Raw genomic sequence first — 27,258 nt, forward strand, 5'->3', positions numbered from 1 at the left:
CTGACAAAAAAGAAACAAATTTAAAAAGCACTTGAGAAAGAGAAGTTCCACACACTTTTGATCAACCATAGTGTGAAATGGATATATATCAACATTCATCCAGAAGTAATGAAGTAATCAAATGGAAGGCTATAAAGTAAAATTCCCTCTTGTATACTTTCTATCTTTTTGTGAGAAATCACTGATGGGGAGACGTTTTGTGTCTTTTGGGGTTTTTTTTGTAGTTACATCAAGTTAAACACACACACATAGGTGTAAATATACATATGTACATTTTGTATGTACTTGCAGTGATTGATATTGTCACTTCTGGATCACTATTAATATAATCACATTACAGTAAAACTCACAATTCTCCTCCTCTTCCCTTCCTTATCTTATCTGCCGGTACCCCCCTCTTACCTGTGAACACTCTCCACTAAGGTTATCAACATCACAGCAAAACAGCATTTCATAGTAATTCCTGTCAGTCAACATAACTTTCAATTAAAAGCTCTTTTAACTCAAAACACGACTCGACAAGCACGGACCTTTTAAAAACTGTGTCAAAGTTTTTTGACTCAGCATCACGTTGTCTGTTTTGGGGTGTATTTTGTGGATTTCTCCGCAAACAGCAGCAGCAACTAAAAGATTCAAATCAAAACCAACATATCACAAATTTCTTTTTGCTGATATCATCTTTGAAGTTTCATTTTTTTGTGAGCCTTCAAACCACAGCTATGCTGATTTCCTGCTTGTTACTCAGAATAGTCATGTATTTATTGGGGAAAACGATACTTCTGGTAATACTGGAGCAATTCTGATGCATTAGCAAGGCTGGTCAGAATTAATTTGGGTAATCTTTGTTTGACTTTATGTTTTTATGTGTGCCATTTTATTTTTTTACATTTCACCAGTTTCTGGCTCATGTATTAGTATTCATAGTTTGTGTGTATGTCTTGGGTGGTATTTGTCCTTGCTGTTGAGTAGCCCTGACCACGAACAAAGAAAAGATCAAGGGGAGTTGTGTGACCTTCCATAAACACATCTGTGTGTGTGTGTGTGTGTGTGTGTGTGTGTGTGTGTGTGTGTGTGTGTGTGTGTGTGTCAGAAAGACAGAGTGTGTTGATAGGACTGGGCGGCACTAGTTAGATGTGCTAATAAGGGTAAACCCTAATTTCAAAATAATTATCCTGAGCAATAATGAAAATCCAGTAATTTAAAACACAATAACAAAGTTGCAGTGCTGTTTAATTTGTATATTTATGCCATATTTATTTTTATAATGTGTACTTTTTCTTTCCAATCTTCATTCAGTAAGCCTTTGTGTAATACAAAAACAAACTTCAACTAACGATTACGCAGTGGCGTGTCTAGAAAATTTTTGTTGGGGGGGCCAGGTAGGGGCACAGATTTGGAGAAGGGTGGCAGATTTAATTGGCAGATAATGTTTTTAAAAAAAAATTCTACCAACCCTTAACCATAATTCAATAATCCTATAAACCTAATAACCAAATGCACTTTTAACTCTTATTAGAATGAGATTTTAACCACTACGGTGCAAAGTTTTTAGATACTGCGTTGATAAAGTACAAGAGATACAATCAGTGCTTTGTCAGTGTTTACTCAGCATTCAAGGACAGCAATATTTGCATAGTATTTTTACTGACATATACTGCACATATGTTTTGGGCAAAAACATTTTTGAATATTAAAATACGAACATTTGTAGCAAACAATTGACAAATTAGCCATTCCAATGCAAAACTTTCTCTGCCTGTTAAAAAAAGAAGATAATCTTCTCACAAACTGGTGTTTGATTTTGAAACAGGAAAAAAGTGGAGAAACAACTGAAAAGACTAATATTTGAATAAAACCTGAAAGCAAGTAAATACTTTCTATGCTGCCTTATGGTAAACTTTGGTAATATTGATAAAGAACAACACTGGCTGATGATGAAATACATTCAGCTGGCATGGTGACACTGCCAGTATAACCTGCAGGGCTGGACTGGGACAGAAAATCGGGCATTTTGACTACAGACCGACCCACCAGGTATTAAAGCCATAAAGCCTTTGAATGAAAACAAACCCTGTTGTGACAGTGATGTACAGTCTTTTTGGTATATGTATGATTTCTATACATTTTACGTCAGATAAAAACTTTGGTTGTAAGATTTAGATAATTATTTAATAAAAGCTAGATATTTTAAATGAGAATAAGAAAGAAAAGTATTTCTTTGTGCCCCCTTTCCCTGTTAATGCCCTACCTGGCCCCCTGGCAAAACTTTGCTAGACCCGCCCCTGCACAGTTACCAGCTGTCAGCTACATAAAAAAGGATCCTGGTGGGTGGTCTTCACGTTTCCCTCTCACCAGATATCCAAACCGACATCATGACCAGCAGCTTTACAGCTGTGGCTCCAGCAAACATCAGCTGATACTAGAAATTAATATTAAATAAATTCTAACAACAGCCGATCAAGCTTAAACGTGCTGCTGTTGTTTAGCGCGACATCTGCTGGTTTCGTCTTTCTGGCGCAAAGTGGGCGATAAACAAACAAGAGAGAAAAGCCGATCAGCTGATCATCGATCAGTTTCATGATTGAAGTAGCAACAGGAGAGGGAGGATGAGAGAAGAGGCAGCTGTGCAGCGTAAAGACAGAATAAATCCAGCTTTGTGTCTTTTTCTATTCTAGCTGAAGTTCGGGACAAACTGCGTCTCTTCTCAGCTCAATACGAAACGTGTAATATTTTCTCTGATTGAGGGACCATTCCATTTTTTTAAGGAGCCGTTGGCAACTCTACTAACTAACCTTATGAATAAAATAAAGTTCACTATCAGTAACATCATAGCAACCGAACAGCTGTATAAAAACTCCAAGCTGGCTAGAACGCAGTATGAGTTATTGCAACTGACAGTAAAAAGTCAGCACAACGAAAATAAACTCCACCTAAACTTAGTTCATATCTGACCCAGATAGACTGCAGGTCATAACTTCTTACCTGAAGTTCAGTTCACCTGACACTCGGACTGGCGGCTGCCTCGGGGCTCTCCTCCTGCCTCCCCTTCCCTCATCCACCTGTTGCCTCTGTGGAAGCCCCGCCATAGCCACCACCAAACAACGGAGTTATTTCTACACATAGACCTGCATCTGGCCAATCCACCACCTCTCATTGTTCATGCCGTTACAAAAAAAATAAAAAATAAGTCAAATAAGCCCGATGGCCAGTCCAGCTATGTTAACCTGCAACCAAATCTGCAGCTCCATACAGCAATGTTACGACTTAGATTATATCTTATAACGCATAACTCTTATGTTAGCTGCCCTCTGTAGCATACTGTCTGAAATATTCCACAGCTGCAATAATTCTTTAAGTGTTATTTTTTCCTTGGTATTCTAATTTCGCCGAAGTTTACTAAACTCAACAAACTTAATATTACTTACCGGGACATTTATTCTGTCCTCATTTTCTTTCACCGAAAAATTGTTTCCTGCAGTGACGTCTTTCGCGCTTTGCTCTCCTACCTTTGCTAACCTGATGCACATAGCGCAGAAGCCGATGCTGCATTCACTTACACTCGGATATCTGAGCGTCACCGTGAAAACATAATCGGACATTTGATATTTGATTGAATTTTATTGTTTTGCCTTTGGGGTGGCACCTGGGGTGGCCAGTCTGGTTGGGGGGGGTGGCCTGTGCCCCCCCAGGCCACCCCGCTGGACACGCCATTGCGATTACGTCTATCTTCTGTTATTATCCACAATAAACCAACGTGTCTGCATCTTTTTAAAAGGACGTGTTTCTGAATTTTAGTGCTGCCTTGAGAATAACAGAAACAGTATGTTAGTGGTTCACATTTAAAACCACTCTTTGCTTTTCAACAAAATTGCACCGCTCTCATGTAAATCTGGGGCTAGTGCAGGGTGTGCATTGGCTCATCCCAATTCTGAAAATGGAAAATGTAGCCATTTTCAGGGAAATGTTCCAGTAGCTCATAAAAAGAAAATCTTCCAGTGCACATAATGGATCAGCTGACAAAATAGTTTTGATATTGCTGAACCCAGCAGCGGGAGACTTTTGTGAACAATGACACAGACATCCATGGTCACTTCCTACTTGGGTCTTTTCCGTCACCACTTCCTTTCGCTCCCCCAAACAAAGCAATAGCTAGTTCATCACAAATAAGCGACTTGTAACCTTTTTCTGAGCCTGTAAGCCAAGGGTGGGCAATTCATTTTCTCAAATGGGTCGTGCCAATAACCTTAACTCAATTCTGCACAATATTAATTTTGTCACTTTATAAACTGCTGCTAATTGGAGTAGATGTTACAATTAGGCTACGGCAATGTCCAGCAGGCATAATAAAAAAGAAATCTCCTGTGTCTCGGGTTTGAAAAGTGTCTGATTCAATCTCTGAGGTGAAAATGCGAAGGAGAGTAGAAATGTGATGTGATCGTCTTTGAGAGTATTTGTATCTGGATTTGTAATCTTCATCATCATTGTTCATGTGAAGATGGATCCAAAGAGGACCATCAAGTTAACTGTTGGCATGTGAATAATAATGTTGGCTTGAAAAGCTCCAAATTTCTCATAAAAGCCTTCATCATGTAGCAAATAGGCCCTTGCCTTGCAGTTTAGTTCATTCATTAGTGCAGTTACATCCCCAGCAAATACAAGACCTGCCTTCTGTTCTGCATCTGAGAGCTCTCCTCAAAATTCTCAAATTTCTGTTCTCAGGTCCTTTACTCTTTGTAACACTTTGCCCAGGCTGAGCCACCTGACAGCTGTGTGGTAGCCTATGTCAAAAGTGAAAACAGTATCAGCCAATGTATCAGAATATCCGATTTTTAAATTGCCAAATATCTGTATTGGTCTTAAAAATCCTAAATCTGTTGGGCTTTATATAGGGGAGCGATTAACACCAAAATTGCAAACAATCTCAATGAAATTAATCAACTTAAAGAAATTAGTTGCACAGTTACTGCTGGTGAAGCAAAGTGGTTTGGTCCAAGGTTAAACTATTCTCGACTTTGAGATGAGCAATTGAAGGGACTTCCAGTGAGAGGGAAGGATGTTAGCTCACATATGACAGGGTGGTAAATATGACATTGGGTTAATTTGCCAACCACAGCTTGGAAGGTCTGCGAGCGACTCATTCTTCATCTACGTGAGTAAGTGGCGAGTGAACTGGTTGGTGTGTCAATGCCCCTCATAACTAAGCTAAGCTAACTGCCTCCTTGATCTAATAATTTCAGCCACTTGCTCTAAAAACATAAAAACATATTCCCCAAGAGAACTTGTTTTCTGAAAATGTAGCTAGCTTGATAAAACAGCAAGCTTGAAACTACCACTGAATAGATTCATACTTTTTTCACCTATAAATGAACTGCATCAGCCTACTGAAATAGCAAGGAGAGAGCTAAGGGCACGTGATATTCCTGTACTACTGATAAAAAATTAAACATCATAAGTGGCTAATGGAGGTCATTGTGTTGGTTTGAGGGTAAGTGGAACTTTAGGATCAATTAATTATTTAAAACACACTAATTATAGTACAAACAAAGAGCACTGAAATATTATAATTACATATGTACGTTGTTTAAAATACCATGCATGCTATTTAAAATGTGTAGTTATTATTATGAATTAATCAGTGCATAAACCCAAAGCACTTTTAAGGTAATTGGTTCCTGCTTTACTAGCATAAGTGACGCTCCCTTTTAGTTTTTTCAGTTTCATTTGTTTTTACTGAGTTTGCCAAATAAATCTGCTGTGATGTTGTAACAGTGGGTGATATGCAGTTTACCCCCAAGCTCAGGGGGGGTTATTATTTTCTCTCACCGTTTCCTTCATAACATGCATGATTGTTTTTGCATGTCTCTTATTGATTCTGGGGAGAGGTTGTTCTTTGACCTATGGGTGTGTGTATTTTTAGTTTGATGTAGCCAAGGAGCACTCTCCGTCCAGATGCTCCCTATATGGGAAAACTGTTGTGATCAGCAGATTTTGCAGACATTGTATGCTTATGTGGTCGGAGGGCAGGGGATATGGTTAGAAGAGTGTCAACCACCCCTGCATTACTGAGAGAGAAATTTGGGGAGGGGATGAAAGGTTTGACAACTGTCAGGGGGGATGATGTCCTGTGTGGGTCTCAGCTTGTAAGCCTGGATGTTTTCCGCACCGGTGGAAAAAAACGAGCTCCTGGGAGTACATCTGGAAGTCTCACAAAGTGGAAGCTGACACTGTTGAGCCGACAGGTTCAGTCAGTGTATTAAGGGGTGTAAACAGAGAGATGCTTAGATGGGAAATGGGAGGGGCAGACAGAGATAAATGGATTGAAGAAACAGTAGAGGGATGGATGATGTTTTTGAGGGGCAAAACACAGCAGAATGAATGAATTGAGGGAGAAGAGGAAGCAGATTAAATAGCAGCCAGGGTCGAGGGAGGGGATTTAGCCACGAGTGACTCAGGGAATGACATATGGTTTGTCACTTTGATCCAGACTGGAATATTTCACCAAATACTGGTTGAATTGTCATAATATTGTAGAGAGAAGATGAATCTCTGTGACTTCACTGATGTCAGGACTGCCACTTCTTCCACCACTAGGGTTGTCTTTGTGCTTTTAGTGATATGAAGTTTGCCCAATACTTTTATTATAACACTAACAAAGCTAAAGACTTCACTTTGTCCTCAGATTTAATTTAGGTAACAGCGCAAACGTCTGGAGCATATTTCACAAATTTCTAAAATTCCAGCTGTGTATCTTGTGTTACCTTTGGCATATTAGCCTGTCAAAGGAAACACCTTATTTATGCACATTAGGACTGCCAAATATGTCTGCTATTTGTGAGTGGCTGGTATATTTGCAAAGTTTGCTCTCTCACTCACTGACCTGTATCGATCTCCTTTCACAAAGTTTTACAGCTCTTCCATAGTAAATAGTAGTGATGGACAGTTGAGGGACTGACAGCCTACACTCACTAAAAATGAATGACAGCCAAAGTTGTTTGTCCTACAGTGGCCACTGTAGTTAGATTCTTCAATCTACTGACATCTAGTGGTGAGATTTTACACACTGCACCTTTAAACATTGCTTCAATGATCCTGACCCAGTCTGTGAACAATAACAGCAATACCTAAGGATATGTACATTTTGGCAGTTTGTTAATACAAAGTTAATGGCAGAAACTTTCTCACAGTGTAATCTACATGCAGCTCAAGGTACCTCATAGAGTTGCATAGATTAGATAAATTTGAGCCATCTTCTTTTGCTTATGCAGTTCAGGGTAACGGTGAGTCTGGAGCCTATCCCAGCTAGTGAGTGCTAACCCCTCCAAACTCAATGTCTCTCTGGATAAGCTTCCTAAATGGTTTGGTTGTCTGCTTATAATTTGTCCATGATCAGCCGTCTTCTGTCTAAACGCATGATTGTTGGTGCACTTGTTTGTTAAGCTTAATAAGCAAACATCTCCAAAGGTGTTGTCACATTTTTACTTTTTTTGGCATAAACCTTGGTAACAAATTGTAGGCTTTCATCACATCTGTAGTATCTGTTCTTCATTTCTTGGGTTGAATTTACTGGAACCGGAACCTGGAATGTCCACTAGTGACCAATCGTCTGCAGCCAGTGAATCACTTGCTGTGAACTTTATCTCCTGCTTAATATATCTGTCAGTGGTGTGGATTTTGTGTTTTTAACTATATTTTTAATTCAGGTAACTGAGCATGTCCAGTATGCTTCCTGAAGGCCAGCCTGTATAAACACAGAGGGCACCTGAGTTGCTGTTGCTCTGTTTACGCACTGCTCACGCTACCTCTTCCCTTTATCCTTCCACAGCTGCTGACATATCTGCAGCGGATTCGTGTGTCTCTTTTAGCTTGTGTTATTTATCCAATCCGCCCCTGCCTACAGATGCAATCACTAAACCTCAAAAAAAAAAAAGCGGCCACTTGTGTTCTCTTCTGCTTGTAAAGCCACAAACACGCCTACATCTATAACCTTTATGTCCACTGCAAGCCCACATGCCGCACATTTGCCAAGACTAAAGCAGAGACTGAGCAGGCAGCCAAATGAGAAGATTTTTGTCAAAGTAAGCGGAGCTAAAAGCTGTCAGAAGTTCAGCTCGTGATAACCATTCCTAGAGCGATTAGAGAGGGTAGCGTGGTTACTGCTGGAGTGGCAAAGAAGATGAATTCAGAGAAAAAATGGATGGGGGAAAAATGGGGAAAATGTGCAGTAAAGAAGAAAAATGGACAAAGATAAAAGAACAAAGGAGGAAATCTGGAAATATTTCAGTTTTATAACTTCTTCATGGCTCTAGGCTGCCCACAGACATGCCAGAATTATTTGAAGCTTTTCTCTTGCCAGTGTTGTCTCTTGTTAAATGCCAGCATGTGGTTTTAGAAAAGGTCTGAGTCCCACCCAAAGCCCCTTTTGACATTATTCCTTTGAAGGGTCAACGCCATAAATGATAAATGCACCAGTTCAGTCTTCAGTTCAGCACGACATGAACTTTTTTCTAGTTTCTGCAGATGTTTGCTTGCTTTCTTTTTAGAAGATTTGTTTTGACTGTCTGTCTTGGATCAACTTAACAACTGATTTCTCACTGCATCTAATTAAGGTCAAATGTCAGGCCCACTTCATGATTTTGTTTCCCAGAGCTGGTGATTTGCATTAAGCTTTAAAGCTCTTTATAGATGGTTAGATATGTTACAGATGAGCAGGTGCCAATGGGATGCAGATTTTTAACCATAGCTGAGCCAAGCTTTGAAGCCTACAGGTGCTAAGTTGAGTGATGTCTCACAGGTCAGCGGGTGCTGCTTTCTGCACTCGCTGTATCAGCAGCAAAGTCTTTTGGTTTTCCTTTGGTTTTGATAACTGTGGCAGAGAGAGCAGTGGGGTTTTATCTTGTGGCTGACAGACTGCCGGGATCAATCAGGACCACGTGGTCCTTGACTGAAAACAGACCCATTGTAATATCACTTTTGCAGTATTCAAACCAACTTAGATTAGACATTTCTGGTCAGCATGTTTTCCATTTTGATAAATGACATGCAGATTTTTTGGCTTTTTTGGACGTGTTCATTGACGCTGTGGGCCTCTGCTGTTTTTGTAGTGTGGAGAGCCCAACAGTCAGAATGATTATGAACACAAAACAAAGGGAAATTGTCTTAAAGTTAAAACGCACTGTCAGTTTTGTTTATGGAAGGACAGCGTGCTGCTTTAAGCTCAGTACTATTTATCTATAAACAGTAAAAGATGTTTGTAACCACTATCACATCATATATTTGTTTGTACATTAGGCCTGGACCATGTTAAATGACAGAAAATGGACGAAAGGTTGGATGGAAGACCAAAAGTAGCTAGTTGGCTAGCTAGCTTAATTAGCAAGGTGCTTCCATTGTTCTCTTGTGATACTTAATGGGATGCTAAATTTAGCCATTGACAAATAGGCTTAAAATGAATGTACTTGCCAGAAAGTAATGCCCAACTGACTGCTCTTTTAAAGGGGTTGAATGTTCAGCAAGATGTAAAAGCAAGCATCCATCACAAGTGGCCACTTTAAATGTTACTGCCTTGAAACTGGTAAGTTGTACAAAAATGCCAAGGAGAAATTAGCTTGTTACCATTTTTTAAGCCAACCTATAAACTATTTAAAAGATGGTTTTGCTTTTTGCTGTCACCATATGGTGGCCTTCAGAAAAGAATACAGGTTAAAGACACATCTGTAGTGGCTTTATTTTTCTTTCCCTTTAAATGTACCAGGAAGCTAAGCCTGTGTTTCCTACCATCTACGCTGTAAAGATGTTCTGCTAGTTGTATATACTGTATATATATGTCAGTTACTGTTGGAGAAAGGCTCAAGCAAAGTTTGTTAAGCTTACTGTTTCTGGCATTTCAACGTTTTTTGAAACCATATCTAATGAGGTAAAGTTGAGTTTGACAGTGACACTGCTTGCTTATTGGCTAGCGACTGACAAGTCATTCAACCCTCGATAATTCCCTTTTCTGGATAATGACCATAACTTACAAAATGAACTTCATGTTTTATTCAGTATGACTTGAAAATAGCAACTGGTGTCATAAAGTAATCAAGAAAGTGTTTACTGAGGTCAAAAAGCAAGGAAGCCAAGGGCCATTTTCCCATAGACTTATAGACCTACATCCAGAAGTCAGTTTGCAACCTGAGTCACCCATAATCCCATGAAAAGGAAAGAAGAGTCAGTGCACTTCTGCATTGGCTTTACTTTTACAACTCAAACCTACATCTTGCTTAATTCTGTCCTTTTTTGCAGTCAGAACATTTCGTCCTGAAGGGGGTCTAAATGAGTAATTTTTGACACATTTCACTTAAACCACAATGATCAGTTTCATTCTTAAAGAAAAGTCACAGCTTGACCTTAGCAAGTATTTTATTTCCCCTGGGGACCATGAGTGTCTGCACAAAATGTCATGGGAGTCCATTGAGGAGTTGTTGCGATATTTCAGTCAGGATGAACTGATGTGCTATACACGCTCATGTGTGACTGAGTACATAATGAACCTTCCAGCAGTGATGGACAAATATACCCATATGGAAAAGATATATATATAAATCTTATAAAGTTTTTATCTGTCTTGTATGAAACTTGTATGAAAAGCATACAAGAGTGAAAACACATATAAGATCCCTTGAAAAATTATACAATGAAACTTGTATGTTTTGTATACTTACTAAAAAAAATATGAAAGTAATGAGAAAGTGGCCACTTTCATGAGTAAATCATATATGTTTTTACTATTTCTTTTCCATATGGGTATATATGCCAGTACCTCAGACACTCATGTGGCCATTTCCATCCACAGAGGGACAAGACTGCTTATTGGTTTTCCAGGGCAGATGTTAGCCCATCTCACAAAAATAGACAGTTATATAACTTCACTGGTTCTGATTTGAAGAGAGTAGAGCCAGGAGACACCCAATACAGCGAAATGAGATTGGTATACACAAAGTATGTGCCTGCCAGTGGACAAATGATGTTCCTAAGTGATTTACAACTCAGGCCGGTTTGACTCTGAACTGTACTTGAGCTCAGTCTGTGATGAATGAAAAGGCCTGGTTGGCCTGAAGCCATCTTAAATCAGCTAAATTAGCTGTGTGTCCGTGTGTGCGTGTGTACCTTTGGATTTGTGGAGATGTGTATAATCAGGTTAATAGGAAAAGGAAATTGAGCTTCTCTGAGAGATGGAAAGGGGGTCACAGAGGAAGTGCAGAAATGACTGAGGGAGAAACAGAGGGGATAATACTTCTCATCTGGGGTTCCTGTATATGACTCAGCAGGCCTCCTTCGTGGTCTCTGGAAATTTAAAAAGTGAAATCTTATATGAAATCTAAATGATCGACATTTAAACGTGACTAGCAGTTTTACAACTGCTCTGTTTACAGAGAGGGATGCTTACATATGCTAATCCCTGCATGTATTGCTCTCTGTGGCTTTCTTGTGTTGTTAATATGCACGAGAGACCACTCCACATTTTCAGCAGTTTGTGATTTTAGTAAGCCAGTAAGCACATTTGAATGTATGGAGCCAAGAGACAACCTCGGCTGAAATATTAAGCCAGTGCTGAAGAAAAACAAAAGTTCCTTGAGTGACCACTAGACGCTGGCTCCCAAAATAAGTCAGCTTCCTAGTGCAGTATATAAAAACTCTTTACAGTCGAATTAAATGGTCTCTTGAAGTGGGCTCTGTAGTTACTTTGACCCAACTGTATGCAGAATTATTTTGTATATATCAGATATTCCAAATTGTCTTTACACTGGTGTGAAAAAGTGTTTGCTCCCTTCCTGATTTCCCATTTTTGTCAGATCATCAAATAAATTTAAATATTAGACAAAGATAACACAAGTAAACACAAAATGTAGTTTCTAAATGAAGGTGGTTATTTTTAAGGGGGAAAAAGGCCAAACCTATATGTGTGTGAAAAACTTTAGCTTCTGTCTCTCTAAAAAGAACATGGCAGTAGAGTTACATCTGAACAAAGAATAAGACCTCTGGAACAATATCCTTTGGACAGACAAGACCAAAGTGAAGATTTTTGTCCATAATGCACAATGCAAAAACCAAACTCAGCATAGCAGCACAAACCGACTGTGAGGCACGGTGGTGGAGGGGTGATGATTTGTGCTTGTTTTGTGGCCATAGGACGGGAACCTTGCAGTCTTTGAGTCAACCATGATCTTCTCTGAACAGCAAAGTATTCTAGAGTCAACAATGAGGACATCTGTCCGACAGATAATGCTTGACCAAAACTGGGTCATGCCACGGGAAAATGATAACATCCACAGCAGAAGACTTACAGCAGAATGACTGAAAAAGAAAAGAGTGAAGATGTTGCAGTGGTTCAGTCTAAGTCCAGACTTCAACCTGACTGAAATGCCGTGGCGGGACCTTAAGATAGTTGTGCATAAACGAATGCCTGCAAACGTCACTAAACTGAAGCAGCGCTGTAAAGAAGAGTCAAAATTCATCCACAACCACGGAAAGGTCCTGATAAAATCATATAAGCTGCTAAATCACGGGGTGTACTTTCACAGGGCTCTCTTTTAGATGCTACTGTAATCATTTTATGCTTTTAATCAGAAGAATAAATTGTGTAGATTCAGGGATGTTTTGACTGAGTAAGAACATTCATTCATTTTCTGGAGCTCGTGAATGTCTCTTCTAAATATCAAAGCAATCTGTCTGGGATGTTGCTGTGTGGACCACACTGAAATATCTGGTGGATAAACCAACAAACATAATCAATTCTTGGGTGTTGCTAAAAGATGTAAAATTACTTCAGTCTAGACCTTTTAATGTAGTTCTCAGACACATTAGCTACAAAGCATTACCATCAAAGGATAAATAGCTGCTTTATCCTTGTGTGTCTATGTATGCGGTCTGCCTTTGCACATTCTGTTTTTAATCCCACTGTTCTTCTACTCCTCTACACTCCCTCAAAGGTCCGGGAATTGAATAAATTATATTGAAGGAATTTCCTGGCACAGTAGATATAAAGAGTGTCATTGTGGTCCAGGCACAATGAGACATGGATGGATTTATATAGAGGCTCTGTGATATACTCATCTCAGTGACAGACAGACCCAGACTGGGCAGAGTGCAGAGAAGAAGCCATTGTCCTGGAGGTCAGATTGAACCCTGACCAAAATGGCTCACATTGATGTTCGAAATTCCTCTTCCAGAATGACTGTGTGTGTCTGTGTGCGTGTCTGTGGTTCACAAAGTTCGGCCCTCATCTGGGTACATCATTTTCATGCACCCGTAAATAATATTGACATAAATAGAATTATTTATATTTGCTGCAACTAAAATACCTAAATGCTAACTTTTATTTATTACATTTACAAAGTATTTTAGTAGATCTCTTTTTTTTTCCATTTCCAAGAGGCATCTTGAGGGTTTCAGAAATATTTACTGAGTGTTTATGGCTTCTGCACTTAGAAATAACTGCATACGCACATCTTTTGTTTCAGTATTTGCCCATCAGTTTATGTAAATCCACTCTGAAGAGCAGCACAGCAGACTCAAACAGGAAGTAAAGCGGCGCCACTCTCGAGTCTTATCATGCGTAACCTTTACTGTACTTTTATCTTTGCAGTGCTGCTGACCTGCGTGTTCTCCTTCAACGTGGACCAGAAGAACAGTTTGTCCTTCTCTGGACCACTGGAAGACATGTTCGGCTACACTGTCCAGCAGTTTGAGAACAGCGAGGGAAAATGGTGAGTGTCATCAGCAGCGCGTTTTTTAGGGGCTAAAGTCATCAGGAGGCCGGATGTATGTGATCCCTGCATCTCACATGTAACACAGTAAGGGGAATTGCTGAAAAGAATATATAAATGGGCCAGTAGGTTCGACTATAGGAGCACAGAGGTGTGTTTAAATGAGACACTGAGACAAGAATGTAACTCAAAAGAACCAACCGACTTTAGTGAAATAAACCATAAGGTTGACAAGCACAGGTTAAAGGCACTTTACAATTGTAGAAAAGAAACTTACAAAAAATGAAAGAAAAGTAAAACACATACTAAGACAATGACTTGGCCAAGTGTCCCTTTTGGTTTTCAATGCTCGGGTGCACCCTAGTAACCTGACTCCTTAACTTTTATACAAACAGATTACACAAATCCAATGTACATTCAAATGAAAATCTCACACTCTTTTCACATGTGGAAAATGTTCTACACAACAGCTTATTATTTAAAGTCCCAAATAAAAAATGTCCACTCCTATTTTCTTTCCCAGGGTGTGAAAGAAAATAGGGGTGAGAGAATGTCAGTCAGTGGTCTTATGAATAACCAGCTGTGTTAAAGTGTGAGTGATACACACTGCAAGGTGCAGCAGATCATCAAGTGGAAAAGAAGCGAATCTCAGTCTCTCTAAGTCAGGGGTGGGCAACTCCAGGCCTCGAGGGCCGGTGTCCCTGCAGGTTTTAGATGTGTCCTTGAACCAACACAGCTGATTTAAATGGCTAAATTAGCTCCTCAACATGTCCTGAAGTTCTCCAGAGGCCTGGTAACGAACTAATCATGTGATTCAGGTGTGTTGATCCAAGGTGAGATCTAAAACCCGCAGGACACCGGCCCTCGAGGCCTGGAATTGCCCACCCCTGCTTTAAGTCCAGGTGGGAAGGCTGGGAATTGTTCCTGAGGATCCACCTCAGGAACAATTCAGCACACACACACACAAAAAAGCACACACACACGCCGAAGACAATGGTATGGTGTCTCTCGGTCAGAAAATGCGGGGCTCTAAATAACGTAACAGGACATGTTTTTTTTTCTCTTTAATGACAGTAATACGACGTGAAAGAAAATAAACATTTGTCGCGCTTCAAGTGTTACCTTACTTCTGGAAGCAGATTGAGATGAACTTTCAGGCAGTTGATAACAACCAGAGCTAACAAAGGCTAACAGTTTAGCTCCACGCGGTACTTTATAAAGTCGCCAGAAAACTGCAGCATTCGCCTGTTTACTCACTTTGGCTACTTTTAACATGAAAGGTAGCTGATAACCAGCGAACTTATGTGCAGCACAGTTGGTTACAAACTTTTATCTAATACTCTTTCTAACTCAAAAACCTCAGTCTCTCTTTTCTCCTGCTAGCACGCAACTACCTCCACACATAGCACCGAACACAGTGTAGGTGGGTGAGACATACAGCGGCAGGCTGCTTTCCCATTGGTCAAAGCATACTGGGACCTGTGCATTTCGATTGGTTGGGCAGGCTGTCCATCTCTCCTCATATTTATCACTCATTAAAGTGGTACCCTCATTTTATGTGGGTTACACACAGATGCTCGCTGAAAGACAAGACCGTTCCAGCGCGAACCTTGTTGTAAAAATAAAGATGACTTCATGTGTTAATATTTTACCTAAAAGTCACACGAGGCGTCTTATCTGGAACATTTTTGCAACACTTTACATGTGGTACAGGTCTGCAGCAGCATAAGGTTAAATAAACAGAAAGAAAAAGCTCATCTCATGCAGTAACTTCACACCACACTTAGTGTCATTGTATGAATACATTCAGTAAATTGCATCCATTCCTGCTTATCTAGTTGCCATATCTTGTCCCACGTCTTTTGTCGTAAAGAGAATTTTCCCACATCAAATTGATAGCTTTGGTGGTGAGATGACTGTTTTCATACCGTTTTGGTTTATCACAAATTCCCTTATTAGAGTGTTGGACTAATTAACCAACAGTCTTATGGATCACTGTGTCTAAGAGGTTGCATATCTAAATGCAATACTCAGAAGACAAAAGTCGAACATACGGTGTGTATTTAATGCTAATTAAATTAAAATAGCAAAGTTCTCAGAACAGCCAGGGAATACAAGTATCACTAGGATTACTTATTCAGACAGCACATGGAAATCAGAGCTACATGGCACACAGATATGGTCATGGACAACACGACAAATGACAAAGAAGGACTGAGAAAGTACATACACAAGAGGTAATGAGGATAGAGGAAATGAAGACAATCAGGGAACCAGTGAGGGCCCAGGACAGGAAGAAAAGCTGCGCAAGACATGAAGGGAAACTGAATGTTTCAAATTAAAGACAGGAAGTAAGTAAAGAAAACAGACAAGAAGACAGACTGAACGTGAGACATTGAGACAGAGATGAAGAAACATTGAAAGATAAAGACAAACAGACGAGACAGAAGGAGGGCCAGAACAGAAACACAAAGGGAGACTCACTAAATACATCACTAAAGTGAACAGAAACTGAAGGCACAAACAAGGCTAGAAAGTAAATGGTAAATGGCCTGTATTTATATAGCGCTTTACTAGTCCCTAAGGACCCCAAAGCGCTTTACATATCCAGTCATCCACCCATTCACACACACATTCACACACTGGTGATGGCAAGCTACATTGTAGCCACAGCCACCCTGGGGCGCACTGACAGAGGCGAGGCTGCCGGACACTGGCGCCACCGGGCCCTCTGACCACCACCAGTAGGCAACGGGTGAAGTGTCTTGCCCAAGGACACAACGACCAAGACTGTCCAAGCCGGGGCTCGAACCGGCAACCTTCCGATTACAAGGCGAACGCCCAACTCTTGAGCCACGATCGCCATAAAGAACTTATACAAAGCATCAGAAAATTAACAAGATGTATTAAAAACAACCTTGTGAATAGAAAACAAAACATTAACACGACAGAAACCTAATCCAAAGAACCTAAAATTCAAAACTAGAATGAATCCTCAACTCAAAGACTCAAAACCTTGGATCAAAGACCCATGGACCATGACAAACTGGGTGGGAGAAGCAGACCAGTTGGTCGGCTCCCTTTCACCAATTTTACAGCCATCATTTTACCAGGAAAATGTGTCTTCTGTCCTTCAAGGTCTTATTCAAAATCAGCAATACTACACTTTAGGAATTTGATTAATTTGCATAAGAGGAGTGACATCTAAATATCCAGCTGACCTCTCTTCTAATTTGATCAATTTCTCAGACAGACAGTTTACCTGCAGATTTCCAAACAGATTAATCATATTTAAATTATCCTTTTTAAATTATCTTTTTCCTGGAACCATGTTCCAGGATTTTTCCTTCACCATTTATGAGGTTTCAAGAAGAAGATAAACGACAGATATGAATGTTTGAAAAAGTTATAGATGAAAAGATTAGATGAAAACTACTCAAAGGATAAATTCAATTGGTTTATTGTTTTATAAATAAGTTGAAAAAGAAAAAGTTAAACAAGTAAATAATGAAACAAGGTAAAATGAAGTAAGAACAAAACGTTAACAAGTAAATAATGAAACAAGGTAAAATGAAGTAAGAACAAAACGTTAACAAGTAAATAATGAAACAAGGTAAAATGAAGTAAGAACAAAACGTTAACAAGTAAATAATGAAACAAGGTAAAATGAAGTAAGAACAAAACGTTAACAAGTAAATAATGAAACAAGGTAAAATGAAGTAAGAACAAAAAGTTAAACAAGTAAATAATGAAACAAGGTAAAATGAAGTAAGAACAAAACGTTAACAAGTAAATAATGAAACAAGGTAAAATGAAGTAAGAACAAAAAGTTAAACAAGTAAATAATGAAACAAGGTAGAGGAGAGAAAACCCCAACAATCCCCTCTGAGCACGCACTAGGCGACAGTGGGGAGGAAAAACTGCCTTTAAACGGGCAGAAACCTCCGGCAGAACCAGGCTCAGGAGGGGGCAGTCAACTGCCGGGACTGGTTGGGGAGGTGAACAGAGGTGGAGCAAGACGAGGCTACACCAGGTGAGGAAGCAGTAGAGTCTCTCGTCCAGGGCCAGCGGAAGCGTTTGTTCTTCTTTTTCATGCACTTTTCTACAAGAGCTTTTTTTTCCAGGATGAGGGTTCTCAACTCATCGATGGTTTCTGCGTTTTGTTTCTCAAGCTTCTTGCATGTTTTCTCCACCTCTTCCAGTGTTGCTCGTTTTTCTTCAAGCTTTTCCTTGAGCTCTTTGGATGTTTCCTCCTGCATTATCTTGTCCTTGTGCATGTCTGCGTTTCTCTGTTGTACTTCTTTGTACATGTCTTGTAGCTCCTCATTTCTTCTGTGGATATCTTGGAGCGTACGCTGCAGGTCGTCATGTATTTTGTCTTGTTCTTGCTTTTGCGCCTGCATTTCAGTGTGTTTGCGCTTCAAGTTGTTGTATTCCAACAATATCCCCTTAGTGAGCTCGGAGTTGTTTCTCGCCATTTGATCCATCCTTTTCTGCATGTGTGAGCATTGTTTGTCCAGTTTTTCTTTTTCCCTTTCTAGTTGACTTGTTTTGTCCTTCAGTTCACTACAAAACTGTTGCAGTTTTAGGTTTTTACCCTCAAAGTCTTCGACAATACACTTCTCTTCTTTCAATCTTTCTTTCTCTTGAAGAAGGTCTTTATTTTGGCGCAGTGTATCATCCAACTTTACTTTCAGCATTGTGTATTTTTCCTCCGTGACTTTGAGTTTGTGCTCCATGTCTCTTTGCTTTTTCTCCTGTTCTTCCTTCTGTTGGAGGATTTCTTTATTTTTTTTCACAGCTTCATCGAAGTTTTTTTGGAGCAGCCGATTCCTTTGGTCCATATATTGGAGATCCCATTCTGTCTTCTCAACAGTAGCTTTGCTGTCTTTAAGCTGGTTGGACATCTCCTTTAGTTCCACGCTCTTTTGTTTGTTTTCCTTAATTAGGAAGACAATCTGGTCTCGGGCTTGTCCAAACTTGATTCCCCAGCCCTCATTAATAATTGTTATGTCGGGCTGGCGTTGTTGTCTTTCTTCAAGGTTCTTATTTTGCGCTTCCATCTGTCTACACTTCTCCTCCAGTTGAAGTTTCTCGTCTTCAATCTGTTGAATTTTATTCTGGAGGTGGTAGTTTTCCTTCCTACTGTCATGTAATGCCCTTTGGATGGCTAAGAGGTCATTTGGCCGGCCACGACAGGAAGGAGAAGCGGCGTAATCTTTTTGCCTTGGATGGTGTCTTGTAGGATACATGTTGAAAGTTGTACACGACAACTCTGAAAAGGTTTCCAAAAGTTTCTGTGGTGAACGTGTGAAAGCTGCAAACACAAATGCTGCGAAGACACGAACTACAAATTGCTGTTTCTCACCCCTATTTAAGGTCAAACTTCAAAGGATCAAAGTGTAGTGACATCACAACTCCGTGAGCCAATGAGATTGTCATGTGACCTTTTGGAATGGGGATATTTTTTTTTAAACCGTTTTCAAATTTAACTTAATATTTGACTATTTCTTAACTGACCTGTTTAGCTGATTAAGAAATGAATTGCCACGAGCATCCCTAATGTTATATAACAGACAAGTAATAGAGGTATAATACATTTTTTAAATGTGTCTTTTTTTCCCAATAAATATTTTTGTTTAAGAGAATTCTGGCCAAAAATGTGCACACGTATCAAGACAAGTGTTCATTCGGTTAAATTCTACTCCAGAAAATAATAAAAAAAGGAAAAAAACACTGATTCGCTTGTAAAATTAAGCTGGGGCGAGCACACCAGCTGCGGCTGTAATGAAGGTCCTTGTTTTTACTACTAGCTGTTAACCTTAAACTGCCCGCCAGAGTATTCACATACCCAGCCTGTTAATACAATGAAACCAAGCATCCGTGGCTTCTTGCTAAAATAAACATGGAAACATGTTTTTAAAATCTTTTATCTCTTCTGCTTTCTGCAAACTCCTTTAGTTACTCTAAAGTCAGACCTGTTGCACTATAATCGCTGATCCTTTCCTGCATGGCTATACCTGATGGCGCTTTGTACTAGTTAACTTATCGAGATCATATGAGATCACTTGTAGTAATTCACTTACTGCTAATCAGTGGAGCCATTTGCAACTGAAACTCCTCAGTGCAGTCAAACATGTGTGCTACATATCATCCAAAAAGCTTGATTTTGTTCTGTTTCACACTAGTGATGAGGGCAAAGCACGCTGCGAGCGGAGGGAGGACATGACCGAGGCTGAATGATTTACAGAGGTTTAGTGGGGAAAAATTAGAGACGACCTGTAGCTCTCAGTGTTACGCTTGGGAAAATATTTTAATGAGAAAATATAGCAATCACATGGTGATGTAACACGCAGGTTGCTGTAAGTGGGAGGTGACTGATTAGTTACAGATGCCTTAACCGTCAGCGAGGGTGGGGAGAGAAAAGCTGTTACATGTGGCACAGGCGGTTCAGCTTTTCGCTGGAGCCTCTTGTAACCTTGGCTAACCCCAAGATTTGTCTGCTCTCCACAACATTGCTGGGAAAGGTTTCAGAAAAGTGCAATGTTTTCATTTTTTAAATCATGTGAAAATGATTTGTTATTATTGTAGAAATTCAACATTTAAAGAGTTTTAAGGTTTAAGAACTTGTAACCTATTTTTTGCTGAAAAATATCCATATATTATTCATCCAATGATGAATTATGGTTTGTGGGGGCAGAAGGTAACAGAGGTGCCCGGATATTCCTCTCCCTAGCGATGTCCTCCAGCTTATCTGGGGGCGCTCCCAGCTGAGAGACATAATTTTCCTCGCTTGCTCTGTGTTTTCCAGCAGTCTCCTCCTGATGGGACACGTCCCAAACATCTCACCTACAAGATTTCCAGGTGCCAGCCTAATTAGATGTCAAAACTGCCACAGCTTTCTCATTTTGTTGTGGAGGTTTAGCAGCTCTTTGAGCTTGTTGCTCTATCTCCAAAGCAGATCCCAGACATGCTTTGGAGGAAGCTCATTTCCTGCCACTTGCATCCCTGACCTTTTTCTTTCGGGAAAAACTACTTAGTGAAAAAGAGTAATTATCAAATAAACCAGGATTCAGAGTTGTAAGCCGAGCTAGCAGCTTCATTTTCAGTTGTTTAATTCTATATTCAGCATCTTAACATATTCACATTTACTGTGCAACCTGTTACCATACTGCCATTTTTACCCTTTTATCATACTGACAACAAACCAATGAGAATTTTAATAACAGGTGTTTTTTTTTCCTTGTCACAAAAACATAGCTGTTGAGCTGTTTTTGAAGTAGATGCAAATCCCAACAAACAAATAGTATGATAGGATCAATCTTTGTTCATTCAATCTGAAAACGACCCATTTCATTGCCGTTCAGCTAAACAGTGGAATCTGGACCGTTTCAATTTTCCCTCTCGCAGCTGCTTATTTTCACTTTTCTACTTTGGTTACGTCAGCCAAAATGACTCGGTTACTGTGGGGGAAAAAGACCATGGTTTGACTTCAAATACACCCTGTTGGAGAAAGTTCTGAGTCATCTAGAGTTGATGACACCAGCACACATTTTACATACAGTTATTCACACGGCTGTGCCTTTAAAACTTAACTTTATGTAATAACAACAGCCTGTACAAGCCTGGTTTTCATGTTAAGAACATGGATCGGGAAAGTTATTCATCCTGTGTGCAGCATGAATATTTGGACAAAGTTGCATACCAGTGCTTTGAACCGCTGTTGAAATATTTAAGTGGTTGTCAATCATTCCCTTGTTAAAGCTGCTCTTTTTTTGCAGTGACACGAGCAGGAAGAACACTTAACTTATCATTAATGAAGTAATTATGAAGTGTTTATTTTTTCATTTCTGAGTGAAAAGAGTGCTCGTTCAATGCTGTAAATAATTACAATGTTTCTCACAGGCAGCTGGCAGCAGAAAGTGTGTCGGGTGTGTTGTTGTTCCTCTCTGCGTCTTGCTTCAAATGACACAGGGTCCATTAGAGTCAGGAATGTTAATAAGCTTGAGCGTTTAGAGGAAGGCAGATGACCAAACTTTTTTTTAGCATCAATGCACTGATGGAGAGACACAGTGTAATAAAACCCACACAAGACACATATTGAACTTGTCCAGCACATTAAACGTAACACTGAAGTGCTATAAAAGCAGCTGGGAGTTATCTTCCATTACTATGTGGTGTTGGTGAGAGCTAAATGAGATTAACTGTTGTTTTTTATTTCCAGCTATTTCTTTGTTATTGTGTCAGAGTGATTATATAATAAAACTGCAGCCACAAACTCGCAAGCCAATCACAATAAACTATAACATCTTTACTAGGCAGTGTGAACCATGGTTTACGTTCAATTGCTATACAAGTATAATTAAACCATGTCTAAATAGCTGTGGACCTCAGAAGTGGATCTCAGAGTCACTTCTTCTAATCGCTGCAATAACATCTGAATTGCGGTTGTTATCACAATTGTAAAGCAAGTAGTGTGGATGTTGGATGGCTTTCCATGTAACCATTCCCATCTCGTCCTTATTTTTTCAGGGTTCTGATTGGATCTCCGCTGTCAGGACAGCCGAGTAAAAGAACCGGAGACGTCTACAAATGTCCCGTGGGGAGAGATAACAACAACTGCATCAAACTGGAGCTGCCCAGTAAGAAAACGATTTGTGTGCACATGTGTACAGTTTTATCTGATCTGGCTGAAGGGGGCTATGAGTTCATGCAATGCCAAGACAACCACCTGTCCCTCTGTCCAGCTACAGTTCACAAGAAATGCAGCTCCTCCTGCAGTATTGGCCAGATTTTAATCAAACTTACACACAGTGATCACTCAGTGGTCAGTGTCACATTTGTTGTTTTATGGGCACTTTTCCCTTTTCACAGCGATGACCTTCATGCGCACTACTTATAATTGTACCAAATTCTTGCTCCTAATGTACTGAAAAATAACAAATTCAAACTGTTTAGTGAAGTTAATAACAAAAGATTCTCATTGTTGATACATTTTGCGTGCACAAAATTAAAAATCACCTTGTTAGACATGCAAAAGGCCACTTATTTCCTGATAGATTATGACAATCATGTGATCATATTACTGATTATTATCATGGAGTAAGAAGTTCTGTTGATTGACTCCCAAATAGCACATTTGAGAGCATATTTGTGGCCTACCTTCCACCATTATCATCAGTAATACGCTCAGTGCTATGACATACTGATCACAGGTTTACAACTGATCATGTAGTCGTAATGCTTCTGAACTCAGACGGTGTACAAGACTAATTTGTCATGCATGTGATGAAGTAGAAAACAATGTTTTGCAAGGACGGCCTTACATTTTGGCTGTTATGTTTTACCTTCTCTCCTGTTGTGTTAATACTTTCCTATTCACGCAGAGGAATGCACAGCATCCTTCCTCCAACACTATCGGATAAATGAAGGCTAAAGGATAAAAAAACCAATGCTGACACCTTTTCCTAACAGATCAAAATTGCCAACGCTCTGCTGACTCTGTAACTGCACCGTTCCAAACCTCCTCTGCCATTAACTTCAGCATAAAATTAAGATGTGCTTATGCCATGACCATAGTGAAATCCTGGCAAGAAAGTAAAGCACTCACAGTTATTCCTGCGTCCAACACACGCAATCTGATATCATTGTTACCACAACCTTACATTTTAATGTTGCCCCAGGAGCGTCACTGCTTCAGGACCTTTTACCATGATTAATTATACTGATATGATTAATGCTGTGAAAAAGTTAAACAGTTATTCTTGGATTTGAGAAGGTGTCTAAGCCTGACCTCAAAGAAGTAAAAACTCAATCAATTAACTCTAAAGTAATAAGTAAACATGGATATCTAATTAGTGATCACAGTCTCCTGTGTGAAAGCTGTGTGTTTGACCCAACCACCCACCACAACCTCTTCTCTAGACACACTTTGTCACTCGATAAAAGGAAGCAATAATAACACGGGGATCAATCATTCAGTTGCTGCATATTATATCTGTTGTCATTGTAACAGATAATCCATGTTATTCGCTTCATCTTTCAGTGGCCGATTGGTTTATATATGTGCATGAACATGTGCATGAGGGGGATTTTAATTGCCGGTGTGCATGGGAGAAGCTCTCAATTAACTGTCTGCACAAATACTCTAAATCCAAGTGCTTCAGGGCGTGTGCGTCTGATGTGTGTGTAAGTTAACTTTTATATCTGACTGGGTCTTCTGGGGAGGAAGCTGGAACCATCGGAACAGGAAGACAGCAAATAAACAAGGTTTTAATGTTTCAGCCTTCCAATTTATCTAAATTAAACAGATAAACACAACTTAGCTGCCGGTCAGTAGTCTGCAAAGCCTCTATTAGTGCCTGCCTGTGTGTGTACGCAATAACCGAGAGCTTGTGTGTGCAGCAGATCTGCAACTTTTAGAGACTGATACGTCACCGCTTTAGCACAGTTGCCTTGGACACCTTAAAATTTCTAAGTAAGCACGGTAACAGCTTGGCTGCTGTTGGTAAATTATTGGTTTTAAGTGCTGATCAGTTGGAATTCCCTTCTCTGAAGTGGAGAGTGCTGTAGTTGCTTTATCTTGGGGGATTTAGAAAAAAAAGCTTGAATCTCACAGACCGAAGTTTTGTCTGGAAAGCATCCAATGGGAATCTGGAGCCAGACAAGTCAGCAACAAACTAGGAGAAGTTTAAATGATGACAACAGTGCTGGTTTATTTTACTTTTTTAAAAGAAACTAGACACGATAAGCAAATGCATGACCTGTTTGTTTCTTTAGGATCAGTTGATGGATATATAAAGTATTCTTGGATATTTCTATAACAGTAGAAAAACCTTGCGCAGTTCAGCAGGATGTGTTCATGTAAATGTTTTAAATAAGTAAAGGGCTTGTCAGTCATCTGTCACTCTTCATCATTTCAGTCTATGCCCACTGACGACTCCTCACAATCTCTCATCGCCACATCTGCCTCCATAATGGATTTACATTTTCCCAGCACAGACGAGCGAAGCCAAACCATAATGAGCAAAGTTAGTGGCTGTTGTGTTGTAATTTTTAATGACTCTTCAGTCTGACCAGTAAAACTGGGAGGCGGTTATGCCATGGCCATTATGAAATACTGATGAGGAAGAACAGTACCCACAATTTTGGAGGGGTTGGTTACTAAACACCTTGGCTGTATTTTTGCATTCTGTTTAGAAAATTGAAACTAAATGACAAACATGATGCATCAGTTGTATAATTGTAAAGTCAGTCTGCCTTCTCTCACATATACTCATCCAAAAACAAAACATAAGTTTGGGTTTTCAAATAGATTTTGTCTTATTAGATATCTATCTATCTATCTATCTATCTATCTATCTATCTATCTATCTATCTATCTATCTATCTATCTATCTATCTATCTATCTATCTATCTATCTATCTATCTATCTATCTATCTACATATTTTATATATATGCACGCAGAAGACATTTGAAATGATACAAGCAGTCACCCATCTGAGAACGGATAATACAAGTGTCCGGATCTGTTGTTGAGGAATTGCTCTCCCTTCCTGCAGCTGTGCAGTGGTCAGTGGCTGTGGCTGTCTCTGATGAACACGTTGACTCAGCATGTGCCAGGTTTGTTCAATAGGAGACATATCAGGACTAAATGCTGGCTAAGGAAGTGTCCGGATGTGCTTCTTATCCAGAAAGGCCTGCGCTGCTCTAGCAGTGTGGGGGTGGGCATTGTCGCCCTGAAACAGCCGCAGGGTGGAGTATTGCTGCATGAGTGCCACAAATACAGGTTGGAGCACCTCATCTTGGTACGTCTGTCACCAGGATTTCCACTGAAAACAATCTGATCAGAAGTGGCCATGCAGGGCTGCGGCAGCAGACACACTTCAATTGGTCGCGGCAGCCACTGCACTGATAAAAATGTTGTAGATAAACTGCATGAACCAATTCTGAGGTGTATAAGTGAGTTCACTTGTGTTCAGTAAACAAAATACCAGCCCTGCTTTTGACTAAATCAATCAGCCGTAACTGAAAACTACTAATGTGAAATGTTTGGGTATTCTAGGAAATTGGGAAATGGATTTAAAACAAAGACTGATTATGAAGCTGATTTGCCATAGTAATAATTAGTTTACTGTTTTTCAGTGTTGTGAAAACTCACTGCAGTTTAGATCCACAATCTAGAAAATCACAGGCAGAGCACCAGAGCAGGAGCAGTGCTCTGATAGGTCCAATTTGTTCTGATTGCTATCAAGCATTACTGAGGAAAAAGCTTGTATTTCGGTGTCTGTCACTCGTTCCAGTCCCACGTGGGTATCATGAGCTGCAGGGTCCTGAACTGTGTCATTGGAGTTAAGAAATAAGGATGGGTCACTTTCCAAATCAATTCAGACCCACATCACAGTTTAATGTTGTTTTAAAAAGTTTGTTTATGAAAGACAAGGATTTTTTTCATCCTGAGGTCAGCAGGGAGCCCGATTGTGCTGCCTTTATTAGTATACTTTAGTGAGTGTGGGAAGGAAATAGAGGGAAAAAACCCACCCGGAAAGGACGTATAGGGTAAAAATTTAACGCACTAACTGCTAACAGATCTGTTGCACATACAATAAGAAATTGTTTCACATCAAAATCACTTCTCAGGGAGCAACATTCAAAATTGAAAAGGCATGTTTCACAGATTTGCAGAAGGAAAAACTAATTCCTATCCAAAACATTCCCAAGCTGCTAATTTTAGACACATGTTGGGTTGGTTTAATGATTCCCCTAATTCTTTCCCCTTCACAACAAACAGGCTGTTTACCAACAAAATATTTGTGTTGTGCTCCATATTCTTAGTTAATAGCCATAAGCTACACACAGAGGGGCCACATGGTAAAGTAATATAGCAGAGTATATTTAGTCTCATGTCATTCTTTGGGATAGGCAGCACTTTTCTTGTGGGAAAATGAAAACGAGAAATTTACCCAGCTGTGCTGCTCTCTGTTTGTCTCACTCTGTTATTCATCTAGTTTATTCTTCTTCTTTTTTTTTTTAGAAAACACAACCATTCCCAACTTGCGTGAAGTGAAGGAAAACATGACCATGGGAAGCACACTGGTAACGAATCCCAAAGGAGGATTTCTGGTAAGCAGGAAGTCTTCTACATTTTCTATAGACAAGAAGAAGAAGGACTGATCTTTGCATATTTGCTGCAAGACTACTCAGCAGCGAATTTGCAGAACACGCACTAAACCTTTGGCCTCCATGGAAAAGTCAGGCTCCGTGTCCTGGGAACGTAACAGGATGCTGTGAATCAATTGTGGTAATGTTGAAGTGTTTAAACATGTAGGGTTGTGCTTAAGAACTGTAGTAAAACTTTATTTAAACCTGAGGATCACCAATGTGTCAAAACTACAGCGCCAGTAAATGCATGTTTTTGCAACTTCTTGAATGGTTCGTGTATGAAAATCTAATGTAGAAATGTGAGGTGGAGCTGCAGTTTAAACCCTTAATGTGATTTACACAACATGTCA

General features: G+C 39.8%; 1 protein-coding gene across 1 annotated transcript in view; it reads left to right on the forward strand.

The window, feature by feature from the left end:
* itga1 (integrin, alpha 1) overlaps positions 1–27,258 on the forward strand; it is a 62,953-nt gene that overhangs the window by 14,772 nt on the left and 20,923 nt on the right. The window contains exons 2-4 of the mRNA XM_085464009.1: positions 13,625–13,745; positions 22,278–22,387; positions 26,781–26,869. Coding sequence (XP_085320135.1) covers positions 13,625–13,745; positions 22,278–22,387; positions 26,781–26,869 — 320 coding nt within the window. The remainder of the gene's footprint in view (positions 1–13,624; positions 13,746–22,277; positions 22,388–26,780; positions 26,870–27,258) is intronic.

The sequence above is a fragment of the Copadichromis virginalis genome, linkage group LG7 (assembly GCF_057382275.1).
Source record: "Copadichromis virginalis isolate Kocher_CV1m ecotype Utaka linkage group LG7, C_Virginalis_male_GT1.1, whole genome shotgun sequence".
NCBI classification, from domain to species: domain Eukaryota; kingdom Metazoa; phylum Chordata; class Actinopteri; order Cichliformes; family Cichlidae; genus Copadichromis; species Copadichromis virginalis.